Below are 13,556 nucleotides of genomic sequence, written 5' to 3'. Positions count from 1 at the left end.
ATTTGCCCTTTTTCTGCCTCTTATTAGGGTGTGTCTGTTTTTCACTTGAAAACTCTCACTTTCATTTTAGAATATGTGTACAACGTTAAGTTTTGAATAGACTTGTATTAGCTAAAGTTAAGGCACAGAGAATTTATCTTCTGTGAAGGAATACACCAGAAAACACTTAAAGAATAATGGATTAAAGGGCAATAAATGGTACCATGTTGTCATTGATGTATACAATATGGATTGATTATGGTTATGGTCTTACAAAACCTATTTGATTTAACACATATGTAATATATAGAAATTCCTGTAGTCATGCTATCCAACCTTGCTAAAACTCATAGAGGTACTCCAAGCCCTAATGAAATATTTTATTTCTTATCTGTTATTTTATTACCTATTTTTCACTTAAAGTTAAATGGTTGGCCTATGACTTTCCTGCCTGATAATCTAACCTCAACTTTCACATTTTCTTGGGTTCCAGGTGTGGGACTATTTCTTATGGACAGCAGAAATAATAAGGGAAATGAGAGCCAAGGAGACTATTCGGGACATATCTACCAGCAGCCTGAGACTTACTCAGCATCAACAGCTGCTGGCAGAGATTGAAGCACGAGAAGAGACGTATAGTCATGTTGTACAGCTAGGACAGTCACTCTTGCAAGACAAGGAAACAGGATCAAAAGAGGTAATTCAAACTTATTTGAGTTCAGGCCACACATTCAGCTACCCAACACGAGTGTAACTATCATTCTATTCTATATCACACTGAGTGCATGCGAATGCATGCATGCACTCACACATTATCCATATGCATGACCTACATTTGCCCCAGTGTGTTGCCCAGCTTGGACACAAAAATATCTATTCCATTTCCCACCTCAGCAGTAGATGAGCGCTGGCATCTCCTGAGGGTCTCCTCTAGCAAAGCTGGGCTTATTTGAGAAGTTCTCTGTGTTCTGAACAATGAAGATAATTCTATCCACTTCCCAAACTGGGTTGTCGCTCAAATACTTTGCTTCACATTACAGTGCTATATCCATACCAGACCAGGCTGAATGAAGACCTGCCAAAGAATAGAGGCACTCAATTTTATAAGAGAGTTTAAAAATTAATTGAAACCTTTCCTGCAGTAATTAATTATGCTGGTATGGTTTAATTCCCCAGAAATGAGAGATGGAAATCAAGTTGTCAATTTACTCAAGTTAAACAGCTTCTAAGACTCTCACAGCATTATTTCTTTCTCAATACCTCTAGTTTACTTCTCCCCTGACAATTCATTAACATCTCTTGAATATCTTCATAAAACTGCAGAGTTTCATGCAAATTGCTCTCCCATCTGACCAATCTAGTTCTTGAAAATTGTTGAATGTTGCAATGTATTACTATAGTAACTAGAAATCTTCCTAACTGTAAATCCTTCTGCCTGTAGAAAAATGTAGGAAAAAATAATTTACAGATAGCCTGTGGATATACAAAGTTTGGAAGCTGAAATTAAAGGAAGTCTAACATTGAGGCATGTATTCACTCACAAGGAGAATATGCTATGTTGTAAACTTATTTAAGTATCTGTCCTATGCTAATTAGAAGTGCTATAATTGCACTGTTATTACTAAAGATAATGAAGAATTAGGATTTGGTTCTAGAAGATACACTTGAGAAGCAGTTATCTTCCTTTGCCCTTGGCTTGTACTGCTACATATGCTGTAAGAAGCACCACTCCATTCCTGAAATGAGGCACCTGTGGTTATGTCTATGCCCAAATGTAAGTGCAAGAACTTGCACTTTTTCCTGCTGGATACTTTCTTTTGCAATTTAAGGATCTTATCCACTACTCCACTTAATCCTTTTTCCTCACACCTTACCCTGGTCCATGGGGTATAAAGACTGACACAAGTTTTTATTGGAAATTGTGTTCAGATTCAGCAGAAGCTACAAGCTGTGTTGGAAGAGAAGGAGAAGGTATATAATGAATGGAAACAGAAGAAGGAGTGGCTGGAGAAAATACACCAAGAACAAATGTTCTACAAGGACTGGGATAACCTGGACATGCTCCTGAACTCGCAAGAGGTGAGTGAATTGTAAACTTGAAATAAGTAGTTAGACTCTTAAAGCATTTGAACTCTTCCAAGCTAAAAGGGACACTACTGTTCACCTACAACTTAAAATTCTTGGTTCTGTGTATAGACAAGACACTGTTTTCATTGTTATTATTTGCATTGTTGTATATCACTTGGGGACTGTATAACTGTAAAAGGCCCTCCCTTTCTTATGGGGCCTAGGTGTGGAACCAGAAAGAAAAAGCTCATCCTTGCCTGAAAGATAATTCATTGCAAATAAACTTAAGAGCTAACAGATGAGTCACAACCGAAGAAGGAAACAGTACCCCGGTATCAATCCACTTTACAAAGAGATCTCAGCTTACCAATTGTTTAACCATAGACAAATTGTTTTCTAGGCTTCAGTGAGAAGGGAAATTGTGAAGAGGGTTTGAAGGAAGACAGGGAGATTGCTTTGCAGGTGTTGCCGGAAATCTCACCCCAGGCTGAGGGTTAGTGCTGGGGAAATGCATCTAATGGAAAATGGATCTTGGCAGTGTGAGTTAATCCAGGAAAAGGAACTGACTTCTCAGTTCTGCAAGGGGGTTGATAGCAGTGTGGAGAACAGCTCCATGTGAACACACGTGAAAGAATTCAATTGTAAGGAATATCAGTTTCTGTTTGATGCAGTAGAGAAAGATGAGCTAGTGACAAAATTCCTCTTATGAAAAGAGAGGGCTGTTACAGTTAATGCAAAGAGATAGAAAGATATTCTTGTTATTACATTTTGCAGCTCTTGAAATAGATTATTTTTTTTTATTTCACCAATATTAAATTATATTTTGTCTTTCTTAAGCTTTTCTGGATTCGTGGAACTATTTAAAAACGTTCCAGCTTGAGGTCTGACATTTGCTATTACAAAACTGAGTACACAATGCAGATGTCTTTTCCAGTCACTGCAAATTCACGAGTTCATAGACTGCTGTAACTGTGCTGAGACTTGGCATGCAAACCACATCAGTGGACTGAAGGCTGCCAAGCTGAAGGATTGAAGCGAAGCTGAAGGAGGTTGTACCTCTGGATTGTTTCTTATTAACGAAAAGTCTTAATTCTCCAAGACCACTGGCAACATAATATAATGGCTCTTGGTTTGTGCTGAGCTCTGTTTTCCACCAGTGCTTTGCCACTGGCACTAAATCTTCTGGAAAACTGACCCTGAGCTGTGCCATGTAGTGATACTTAACCCTTTGGAACGCATGGGCTTGGAGCCTTCTGCTACTCGTTCCTTGAAGGAAATGTAGATATTCATAATTCCCTACAATTTTCCCTGCATTTTGAGTTTGTGCCAAAGGATGAAACTAAGAGAGTTTCACCTAAGCTCAGGTTTCTGGAGTAAGATATTACGTAAGCCTGCCCATTAAAAAACTTTATTTGTTGCTTAGTTAGCAAATGGCACAATTTGCATTATACCCATCCCAGGTCCTTACGAAGCAGTAATACATCGTTGCTAAGCTCCTGCATGGGCAGCAGCATCAGGGGAAATGTAAACTACAAAATTTTGGCCAGTGTGTTCTTTCTCTTTCCATGAAATGGAGATCAGCCAACATGCAGAGTCACTGTGACCACAGTATCTGCTTTGTATATGCCTGAGGTACATGCATAGGAAATCACTATGGTTTAGTATTCCTTCTTGCCCCTCAGTCATGAGTCCTGGTTGCAAAAGACTATATTACTATTACATGAAAGGGATTGCAGCTGGTATTTTTGATTATGCTCAAACACATTCTGTATGAGTAAACTGTGTTTCATATTACTTATTTATTCAAATGAGTTTACCATTGCCATATGCTGAGAGGTAGACTGCCACAAAAGAGGTGGGTGTTCATCATAGACTGGGTAAATTCTCTTGGTAAGATCAGTCACAGTGCCCACCTCCTGCCACAAGTTTCTTCAGCCAAAGCAAAGCCTGAGAATGAAGACTGTAACCTTAAGGACCATGAAGGCCAGTTCTGTTATCAGAATCTTTGTCTTGTAGTATCTTCTCTATGAACTTCTAAGGAGCCCGATACTCAATTGTTCTCACAGAAGATGAACAGTAAAGCATGGATGCTGTCCGTGCCAGTCCTTGGCATTTTATGGTCAGGGAGAATGACAAAGAATAATAAGGAGAGGGGAACGATGGCAAGTTGGTCTCATCCGTGCAGGTACAGAGAATGGAGCAGCCACAGTTGTCATATGCCCTTATGTTCCTTCCACCATGCTCTGCATCTGATTTTCCTTTTGTTTCTCATTTTTGCTTATGTTTAATCCCTAGAATATCACTATTGCTGGAAGAACTGTTTTTTCTGTGAAACACCTGTGCCTTTAAGGAATTACAGTTACATGCTCACAGAGTTACTGTTATAAAGTAGAAAAGTAGGTCACAATGGTGCAGTGACCAGGTGTCTACCTGCAATATACCATGGAAATTACAGAACACCACGGATTTTGAAATTAGTAACCTGGGTATCACAGCCTGCATCTGTCCTCCTTCACTGACACAGTCCCTACCTTCTCCAACATGCCACAATGCCTGGAAAAGACTGTTATGGATTAGTGCTCAGATTTAGTCTGGGAAACATGTAAGTGTTGGTAGGTGGGAAGAATGGATTTGTTCATATCCAAGGATGCAAACAAATAGAGCCTCGGTAAACTGTCAGCATTCAGGATGAATTTCAACTCTCACTATGGATGCACCAAATAATGTGAACAGCTTTCCTTTCAGGAATTACCAGCTTTCCTCCATCATAATGGTACATGCCTGTGTTCTCCATTCTTGTCATCTTGGTTTTAACACACAGCTGACACTGAGTAAAAGTACCATGAAGAAAAGGCAGCTACCCAGGAACATCAGTTTACCTCAGAGCTAAAGTGTTGTTGAAAGCGCATCTCAGCTGTACTCCACAAATTCCAGTGCTACCTGCTCATTTTAAATCATACTTTGCTATCTTTAAGACAGTTTTACTGGTTTGAGACCTAGAAATATTGGCAATCATGTCCATCTCAAGAGCAGCATCAGTTCACAGTGAGTATACAGTGTTGCAAGTTTAGGCTCTTATGCAGCTGAGAAGACGGAGACTAAATGTGTTTACATGCAAAATAAGCCATATGTTTGAAGAATTTATGTGAGGAAATCAATAAAGAGAACAAATCATTGCAAGAGGAGGCTCACTTGCTGCTGCTCATGAAAGAACGGGAAGGATTTTACTTTCTACTGAATTCTAGTCCTTCCTTGGTGTGTGCATTAAATGCATCAGGCTGGCCCTGAATAGAAGCAGCAATATTGTTCTGATTCTCTATAACTGGAATTCCTATATTCCCAGGATACCCCTTATTAATTTTGTTCTCTCAAGTGTGTTTGTTCTTCAAAGGGGTTATTGCTGTGATGCAGGGCTCCCATCTAAATGAAGGAGAAATAGCAAGAACCGCAAAGCTGTCTTTTGCAGCTGCCACCATCTGCCTTATAGATCAGTATATGCTATTTGACAATGAAGTGAGGTTCTTTAGTCAATATCTGTATTTTATTTCTCTGCTTTTGAAGAATATATTTCTTTTGGATGGAGCTGTGTTACTACTATACGGAGTTAAAATGTGTCTGCCCAGTGACGCAGGCTCTGCTTCCTAGGGAGACAGACAGGAAGGTAGGAAAACAGTCCATTCAAACGTGTTCAAAAAGTATTCAGCCAAGGCATCAATTGAAAAATCTCAAACCACTTTCTCAGTGGGAATTTTGCCATTTGTTGCTTTCAGAAAGGACAAAAGCAAACACACATTCAAAAAGAATTCCTATCAGGCAGATATAAGCAATCTTTCCACCCCTGTGTTTCTTCTGACCTCTGTGTGTGAGGCAAAGCGCAGTCACGTTCATCTCACTTTGCACATCTGCAAAATATGTGTGAGAAAGCAGCTTCTGCCATCCTGTAATTTTTATCCTGTTTTCCCTGTAATTCTTATGCCTTAGAGCAAGTCTCTCTCCCAGCAGCAAGGAACAGGGGAAGAAAGAAGGCAACAGAGGAGCATTTTAAACTAAGAACTACTGCTGAGAACTGCTCTCTCATTCGCTGTCTGTGCCAGTGTGGCAGGTTTGACTTCATGCCAGCATCTTATATTACATTCCAAGTTACTTAAGCCTTCAAAGGATTTCTGCAGAATTTAGTTTCAAATTGTTCTATGTTAAAGAAAATAGAGCACATGTGGAGAAAATTAGGCAAACATCTATCTTTTTAATTTTTTTCTTATTATGAATTCGGTTGTACTATTGCATGGAACTGTTGTAGGAAACTCTCCCAAAACCGGTGAACTGAGATCTTGCCATTCGGGGTGCAGACAAGCAGCAGCTGAAAAAGAGAAAGAAGGAATAAACTACTTTTTGCAGTGAGCAGCAGCAGTGTTCGGCACGCTCTGCTCTGTTCTAACCTTCTCACAGCAGCAGATGCATTGCTCAGGTTTGCTGCTTTCCTTTTTTCACACATGAAATAACAGCGAGTTCGCAGGCTGTCTCTGGCAGGCGTTTCTGGCTCCCTCCTACTCTGTCTGCAGCCTCACTGTCAGAACACTCTGGGAGCAGAGCCTCATGCTCGGTAATTTATCTTGCTGCCCATCCCACACTCGTATCACTTTGCAGACGTGACAGGCGGTGGTAGCAGTAGTAGAAGAGCTGTGCTTTTTTATTTTGAATGTGGATTTTTTATTTTTTATTTTATTTTTTTTTCCTGGAGAATGTTGATTCATCTCTCATTCCTTTGCTTCAGAGGAAGAATGGAAATTTCCAGTGCCAAAGGAAAACGGATTAGGAGTTGGTTTTAAAAACAGGGGGAAAGGCAAGCTTCTGTGGCTTTGATTTTTGCCTCGTTTAGGACTAAACTTCAGAATGTCATGCAGGGACCATCACTGCGAACTTTCATCTGCAACCTATGTCTCCACTGTGGAAGTGATGCTGTCTTCCAGCAGAATTATCCCACCTCCTTCTTTTGAATCTGCTGTGCGGGACAGGCCTTTTCAAAAGATGCAGGCATCAGCATGGCATCCTCCCACTGGTCAAGCAGTTGCAGAGATTGCTCCAGGAAATGCCAACTCAACACCAAACAGTCTGTCTTCCGGAGCTTACTGTTCAAAGCTAGATGTCGTCCTGGCACACACAGACCGAAGAAAAGGTTTGGGGAGCACTAGTCACTGTGTCAGTCCTTCCGGTTGTTCCAGTCCTCCCGGAGATCCACAGGGCCATGGATATGAGGGCTCTGGCACTGAGTCAACATCTGCATCCTACAAGCAGCATTCAGGAAGAGAAAAAGGTGTTCATCATGTTTATCCTGACAAAAATGAACCCTTGAAGCTTGCTGTACCTTTGCCTTCTGATGTCCTTTCCTGCAAATCTCCATCAAGCTGGACATCACGCCTAGACGTTGATCTGTCTGCTATTCCAGCTGCTTCTACACTCTGCAGCAAAGATCTGCATGCATCCCTGGAACCTTGCGATTCTCTGCCATCCCAGCATGGCTGTAGCCAGTGCAATGTCAAAATGCCAGACCTCCATACTTCGATGAAGCTTTACATTTCAACTTGCAGCTTGACAATAAAGCCTTTTCGAGCAGATTCCCATGGAAGCAGTCATGCCCATTCAAGTCTGCTCATGCCACAATTGGAGAAGGTTCCTGAAACTCCAGCTGGTATTCCAACAGGATCCCAGAAACTAAAACAAGGCTTCCCTTCAGGTGGATCTCCAGACCTTCAAATCACAAGATTCCATGTGACTTCCTCTAAGTATCCTGGCCTTCCCCAGCAGACTGTCTCCAGAGATATATGGCTGTCCCCAGCTGTGCTGACAGGAAGAGAACATTCAGCTAGTGGGAATAAGGTTGCAAGCAAGAATTTAAATCCAGAGCTGATTATCTTTCAGAACCACCCTTCATCTAGGCCAGAGTTTAGAAGGACCCCATGTGATGGCCTAACACCTGCTCACCACAAGGTTTCCAAAATCACCCTGATACTTGCCACTCCTTGGACTGCTATGCCTATCCAGGTAGTAAGAGAATTTAGAAGAAGCTCAAGTCCAACAATCCTTATTAAAACACATGATGCAGATATAGCTGGTCCACCCTTTCACCCTGTGGAGATTGGGGCTGGCCTCTCTCTATCAGTGAATCCAGTTTGCTGCTCGGGATTGCTTTCTAGCCATTGGGCAAGATCTGGTTTGAGACCTTCCCAGGAACCATGCACTCTAAGAAGTGTATGCCCTGACAACCTTTTGACAGACATACCAGCTCATACCACATCTTCAACTCACAGAGACATGGAAGTTGCATGGTGTCCATCTATAGCTGTCAACATCGCATCCTTTGGATCTGGGAGGAGAGTGGTGAAGATTTCCATTCCATTCTAGGAACATTTGCCAGCAGAAGTTTTAATGTGTGTTAATCAAGCCATGTGGATTTCTTTTTGCATGCTTCCTGCCATGTTCCCACTTGCTAGAGGTGTCTTACAGGACAATCGGAAAGCTACTTGTGTTCAGCTGTCACTGAGGCTGTAGATACAGCTTGGTCCATCCAAAATGAAGCTGAGCATTCTGATCTGATTGAGCACTTAGCAAGTGTTTCATTTTAATCATTATAGTATTATTGTCATCTTGACATGCTCAATGCTATGCATGTGCTTACAGGTTATAGTGCCCCGCACTTTGAAGGTTCAAAACTTCAGAGCCAAGAACTGATTTTCTTCTCTGCTAGTTGGTCTGGGACCTGGTACAAATCCTCAACGTAGTATTTCCTGTTTGTTTTCTGATTCACTGCTTCACATTTTCATACTTGTCAGTTTGTGCTTTATTTCGAAACAGTTAACTCCTAGTTTTGTAACTTTTACAAGTAATACTTGTTTTCAAAACCCAAAATACTTCAGTGTGTAGGAGCAAATCACTTTTTTTTTCTCCCTTAGAAAAAGAGAGGTCCCACCCTTTCCTGAGGGAAATGAAGGGAATTTAGACTCCATAGCATGTCAGATTTGGGTATTCCAGTGAAGTTTCTAGCAATGAAACTATGGAGAGGTTAGGAGGAATTTAGTCTGCCTTCAGATAAATGTTTCATAAGTAAATATTTTAATGATGATGTTGTATGGCATAGGATGCTGGCCTAACACCTACTACTTTACAGGGGTTAAGCATGCAAATTTTGAAGAAGAAAGTGATAGGTGGGAGGCAGAGATCGTAGCAATAACACTGACTTCTCTGTGTTTCTCCCATATGCATTTCCAATATCAGATAATTATATTCTTATGCTGATGAGACAGAATGCAGTGGGAGGTGGGAAAGACATTTTAAATACACTTAACATTAGAATTTCACACCTAGATTGAGAGATCAGAGGCCAATAATGTGATAACAGTATGATAAAAGAGGTGATCTGTTTTAGGGGTTTTTGTATATAAACAACTTCAGTGTGTTTTATTCCTCTTTTGGTTATAGTATCATACCTTGTTATAACTTACTGAAATGAAGCATAGTACAGTGTATTTGAGAACTGTATATAATCATGATGTTAATCACATTTGTTTACTAAGTGTAAATATTCTTTCATTAATTCTTTTTTATATTTACTTTTATTAGAGTTAAGTCAAATCAAACCTTGTTATCTATCTGGGCAAGAGTCTGGACTTAATTGCATGTTTTAAGTGAAGGCATTTGAAACTGGTAGTAATTCTGGCTTTTTGTACATGCTTAAGACTGAAAGACTTTCAGTAGAGTTCCTGCAATCTCAGCAGCAAGTCAAGGGCAGGCAGAGAGGGGCAAAATACGTGGAGTTTGATACACTGTGAAGAGCAGAAGCAGAAGGGGGTGGATTTGCACAAATACTTAAAATAGTTTTTCTTCTAGAGCAATAAAAATGACACTCATTGGAAGACTGATTTCTTCTGGGACTGTGTCAGCCTCCAGTGTATATAAATGTGAAGTTGTGGTATCCAGAGAGCCTAGTTATCCTAATGACTAAAATGTTTCCTTCAGTGTTTTTCCAAACCCTAGAGCTGACCTGTGCTGTCACATAAGCGTGTATATAGTACTATTTTATTTAAAATTAACGTTTTTTTGTTGAACTTTGCATTGAGTTCTGCGTTACCTTGTAACTAAAACGTCTTATGGCAGTGTGGCTAAATCTATGCAATGAGCTCAGAAACAGTGAAAAAGTAGGGTTAAAACTTCCATTTCTCTGCTTTGCATTGTTAATAACTTGGCTATTTGTTACATGCTCCATTTCAAATTTCATAAGGGCCAAGTCCATTTTGTGGTTTAAGGATCCTTGCAAGTCTTTACTTAAAAACGCGTCCATTAAGTAGCAAGTGGTCAAATCTTTGGTGCTTTTTTGTGCCTAAGCCAAATTTCTGATGACATGCTGTGATTCATAACAGAAACAAATGTGAAAGAAAGTTTCTACCTGCTGTGTGCAGTGGGAGACCCTGGTAGATTACCTGAGCATTGCTATGCAGTGTTTAGTATTTGAAATTAACACGTCTTATTCAAAGCAGGAGTTTGGGGACCTGTCTAAAAAGAAGCCAAAAAGTGATGTAATTGGCTACAGGCCAGCATCTTGGCATAGCAGCCAGTTTCCATTCTGCTTTCAGATTGGTATAACAAATGCTTAAATGAAAAGAATGTTGCGGTTCTGATTCTAGCAATTGCTGTCATAAGATTTCTGTTCAAAAGACAAATGGAAAGTTTTCATCTCACCAGCTCTCTGAGTAGCACCATTGATGCTACTGGGGCTCCTTTCTTCTAGTATATTGCCATTGCCTTGCCTGTAACGTACACAGACAGTTTTCTTCTGCACCAGTTTTCTTTCTCAGTATTAAAACCTTGCCTCTCAAGAGCATTTGCACGAGTTTCTTCTTGGAGGACGTGGTCCAAAGCTTTCAGAAATCAGGAGGACATTTTCCCAATGCTATAGTAGTTGAAGGAGCAGAGCTTTGAATGCTCAGTGTTATTTGTGTGTAGTGATCTTCAGTGGGAGCAAGGCACTGAGCACTCCAGTGGCAGCTGCTTATGACTCACTATCCCACACATGCTCTCAGATGTCTCTGTTCTCTTCTTCCAAAGAAAGACACTATCTTTATCAGTATATGTCCCTTGCCTTTTTCTTCCACCACAGATATATGAGCAGGCAAATTAATAGCTGATCATTTCTTCAGGTATCACAAAGCTTGCAGGTTCGCTACCAACAGGTACTCAACAAAGGTCCAAGAGATAAATCTTTTTTGACCAAAAATGGTAGATAATCCACAAAATATGACAGAGAAGCTACAGTGCTTTTAAAGCAGCGTCTAAAACACCAAAATAGAGATGCAGCATGTGGATGTATGTTTGTATACCCTGAACAGGAGCGAGTGAGACTCAGCTGGTAACTTTCTATTTCAGTGTTAGTAACGGTAGTGTAAATATGGATGGTAATCATTAGCGGTTTAACAAAGCATTAGAGTAGACAGACCTGGAGCCCACATATGTGGGCATCTACCTTCACAAGAGCAAATCAAATCCAAAAACACTGTAAAAAAATATAATCTGTCAAATTTCATACACTTGATGAGAAGGATAGATCAGAGGATTGAAGTGTGAATGACAGGGTATCTGTCATGCTGGATGTTGTATTTAACATACAGAGGCATTAATGTTAATGTATTTCTTTAGGCATCCTGGTGATTTATGGGCCAGACTTATCAAGAATTTAGGCATGTTGTACAAGGGCCTTCCCCTCTTCTTGACAGTGATTACTGTGTTGAGATTTATTCACCTTTCTCCTGATACTTGGCATGGATTAATATAGAGCAGTTCGAACATCTGGTCTGGGTATGAGACTCTTCTGTGTGGTTTTCTGTATATGCAAAATATCCCTCTCATTAACTGCCCAAAAAATAAACCAGAAAGTCAGGCCAAGTCTGGCTGTCAGTCCTCTCAGCCAGAGCTGCCAAGGGCTCTATCGACCAGCTGGAGATCAAGGGAATAAAGTGAGGTAATGACTGAAATCTGGGTTCTATCCAAGAGGACCAGGGAAGGGCTCAGACCTCCCCTCTATGCAACTCAGACAGGGCTAGGCCCAGGGCTGAGCCTCAGACGGACCCCCAGATGGGAGAAAGAGAGCTGTCATGGGGACGTCAGAGCTACCAGAGCCTACTGGTGCACTCAAACCCTGACAAGTGGATCTGGATTCCCCTCCACATCACACATGCCTGGGAAACCTCTCCTTCAGAACATGCCCTGTGGGATTAAACAGTCATCTGATACTTCCATGCAGACAATGAACATCATTACTAGTTTTCTAAAGTAGCTGAAGAGAATACCTTTTCTCTCCTATAAAGAATGGCATCCGTGCTAATTGTACTTTACCCAGGTAGAGTTACGGTTGAAATTTCTCATCTTTTCCAAATACTTATGATTCATGTGCTCACAAAATGGTTTACAAAGTGCTATGTCCCAGCTGATTAATGCAGCTCCCCACAGCAACCTGAACTCCAAAAGTCTGTCCAGTCATGTTCACTCCACTGTGAACCTTGTTCCCAGGTAATTTTATCTCCTGTCCCATCAGAGCCTCTGACTGGAGTTTTTGTTCTGATATTGTCTTGTCATTAAATAAGGGAAGAAACTGAAGGCAATTAAATCCACTGGAAAGGAATAAAATCCTACTGGCCTGTAGAGAACCTGGTAACTTTTTGTTGATAATAGATAGATAACTACATTGTTTATTCTTTTTCATTTGGCAAAACTGAATGTAACAGAATGCATGGAAGAAGTAAGTGAAGAAGTTGGGCAGTCAGCATTCTTAACATCAGGAAAGAGCCAAGAAACACAGTTTTGCCTTGGAGATGTATGTGAATTAGTTAGAAAAGATCCTCACAGTGTTTAAAGTGAATAGTGCAGAGGTCAGTTTCCTTAAAACTGCATTTGTTATTTTAGACTAAAGTCTTTCTGCATCAGAGACTGACAGGACAGACAGTAAATAAAATTGATGCAGGCAAGTGGGATGTATGGCCTGAGACAGTAAGAGATATAATGCGCCTGGTATAGGTGCAAGTTATGGCATTTTCCAAGAATAATCAGATGTGTAAATACAGGATGGAGACAAGCTGGTCTCATAGCAGTTCTTCAGAAAAGTTTCTGAAAACTTATACTAGATTGCAAGGTGAACTTGAGTTCATGGTATTGTGGTAAAGGTAAGCACCATACACAGGTACATGCAGAAGATTACAGCTTGAAAGACACACACATAATCTCTCTGCTGTCTTCACTACCTTCACTGTGGGAGCCTTATTGCTTATTGCCACTTGTTGCATCAAGTATTAGGAACCCTGTTTCAAAATCAGTGGAAATGGAGAAAACCCCGAAGAAAGCGATAACTGGAGTCAAGACACAGCCTTTGTGGAATGATTGATCAGATCAGGGTAGTTTTAGCCTAGATAAGCCAGAAATCCCAGTAGGCAAAAAGCCTCCAAACAGGTACAAAGCTACATATGCAAAAC

General features: G+C 40.6%; 1 protein-coding gene across 1 annotated transcript in view; it reads left to right on the top strand.

Moving 5' to 3' along the window:
* SPTBN5 (spectrin beta, non-erythrocytic 5) overlaps positions 1 to 13,556 on the top strand; it is a 92,249-nt gene that overhangs the window by 39,511 nt on the left and 39,182 nt on the right. The window contains exons 33-34 of the mRNA XM_061343779.1: positions 473 to 676; positions 1,909 to 2,058. Coding sequence (XP_061199763.1) covers positions 473 to 676; positions 1,909 to 2,058 — 354 coding nt within the window. The remainder of the gene's footprint in view (positions 1 to 472; positions 677 to 1,908; positions 2,059 to 13,556) is intronic.

This window comes from Neopsephotus bourkii, unplaced genomic scaffold (assembly GCF_033783945.1).
Source record: "Neopsephotus bourkii isolate Nb327-2 ecotype Australia unplaced genomic scaffold, CSIRO-AGI_Nbou_v1 NB_1825, whole genome shotgun sequence".
NCBI classification, from domain to species: Eukaryota; Metazoa; Chordata; class Aves; order Psittaciformes; family Psittacidae; genus Neopsephotus; species Neopsephotus bourkii.
Note: the sequence above shows the minus strand (reverse complement) of the source record. Positions and strands in the feature narration are given on the sequence as shown.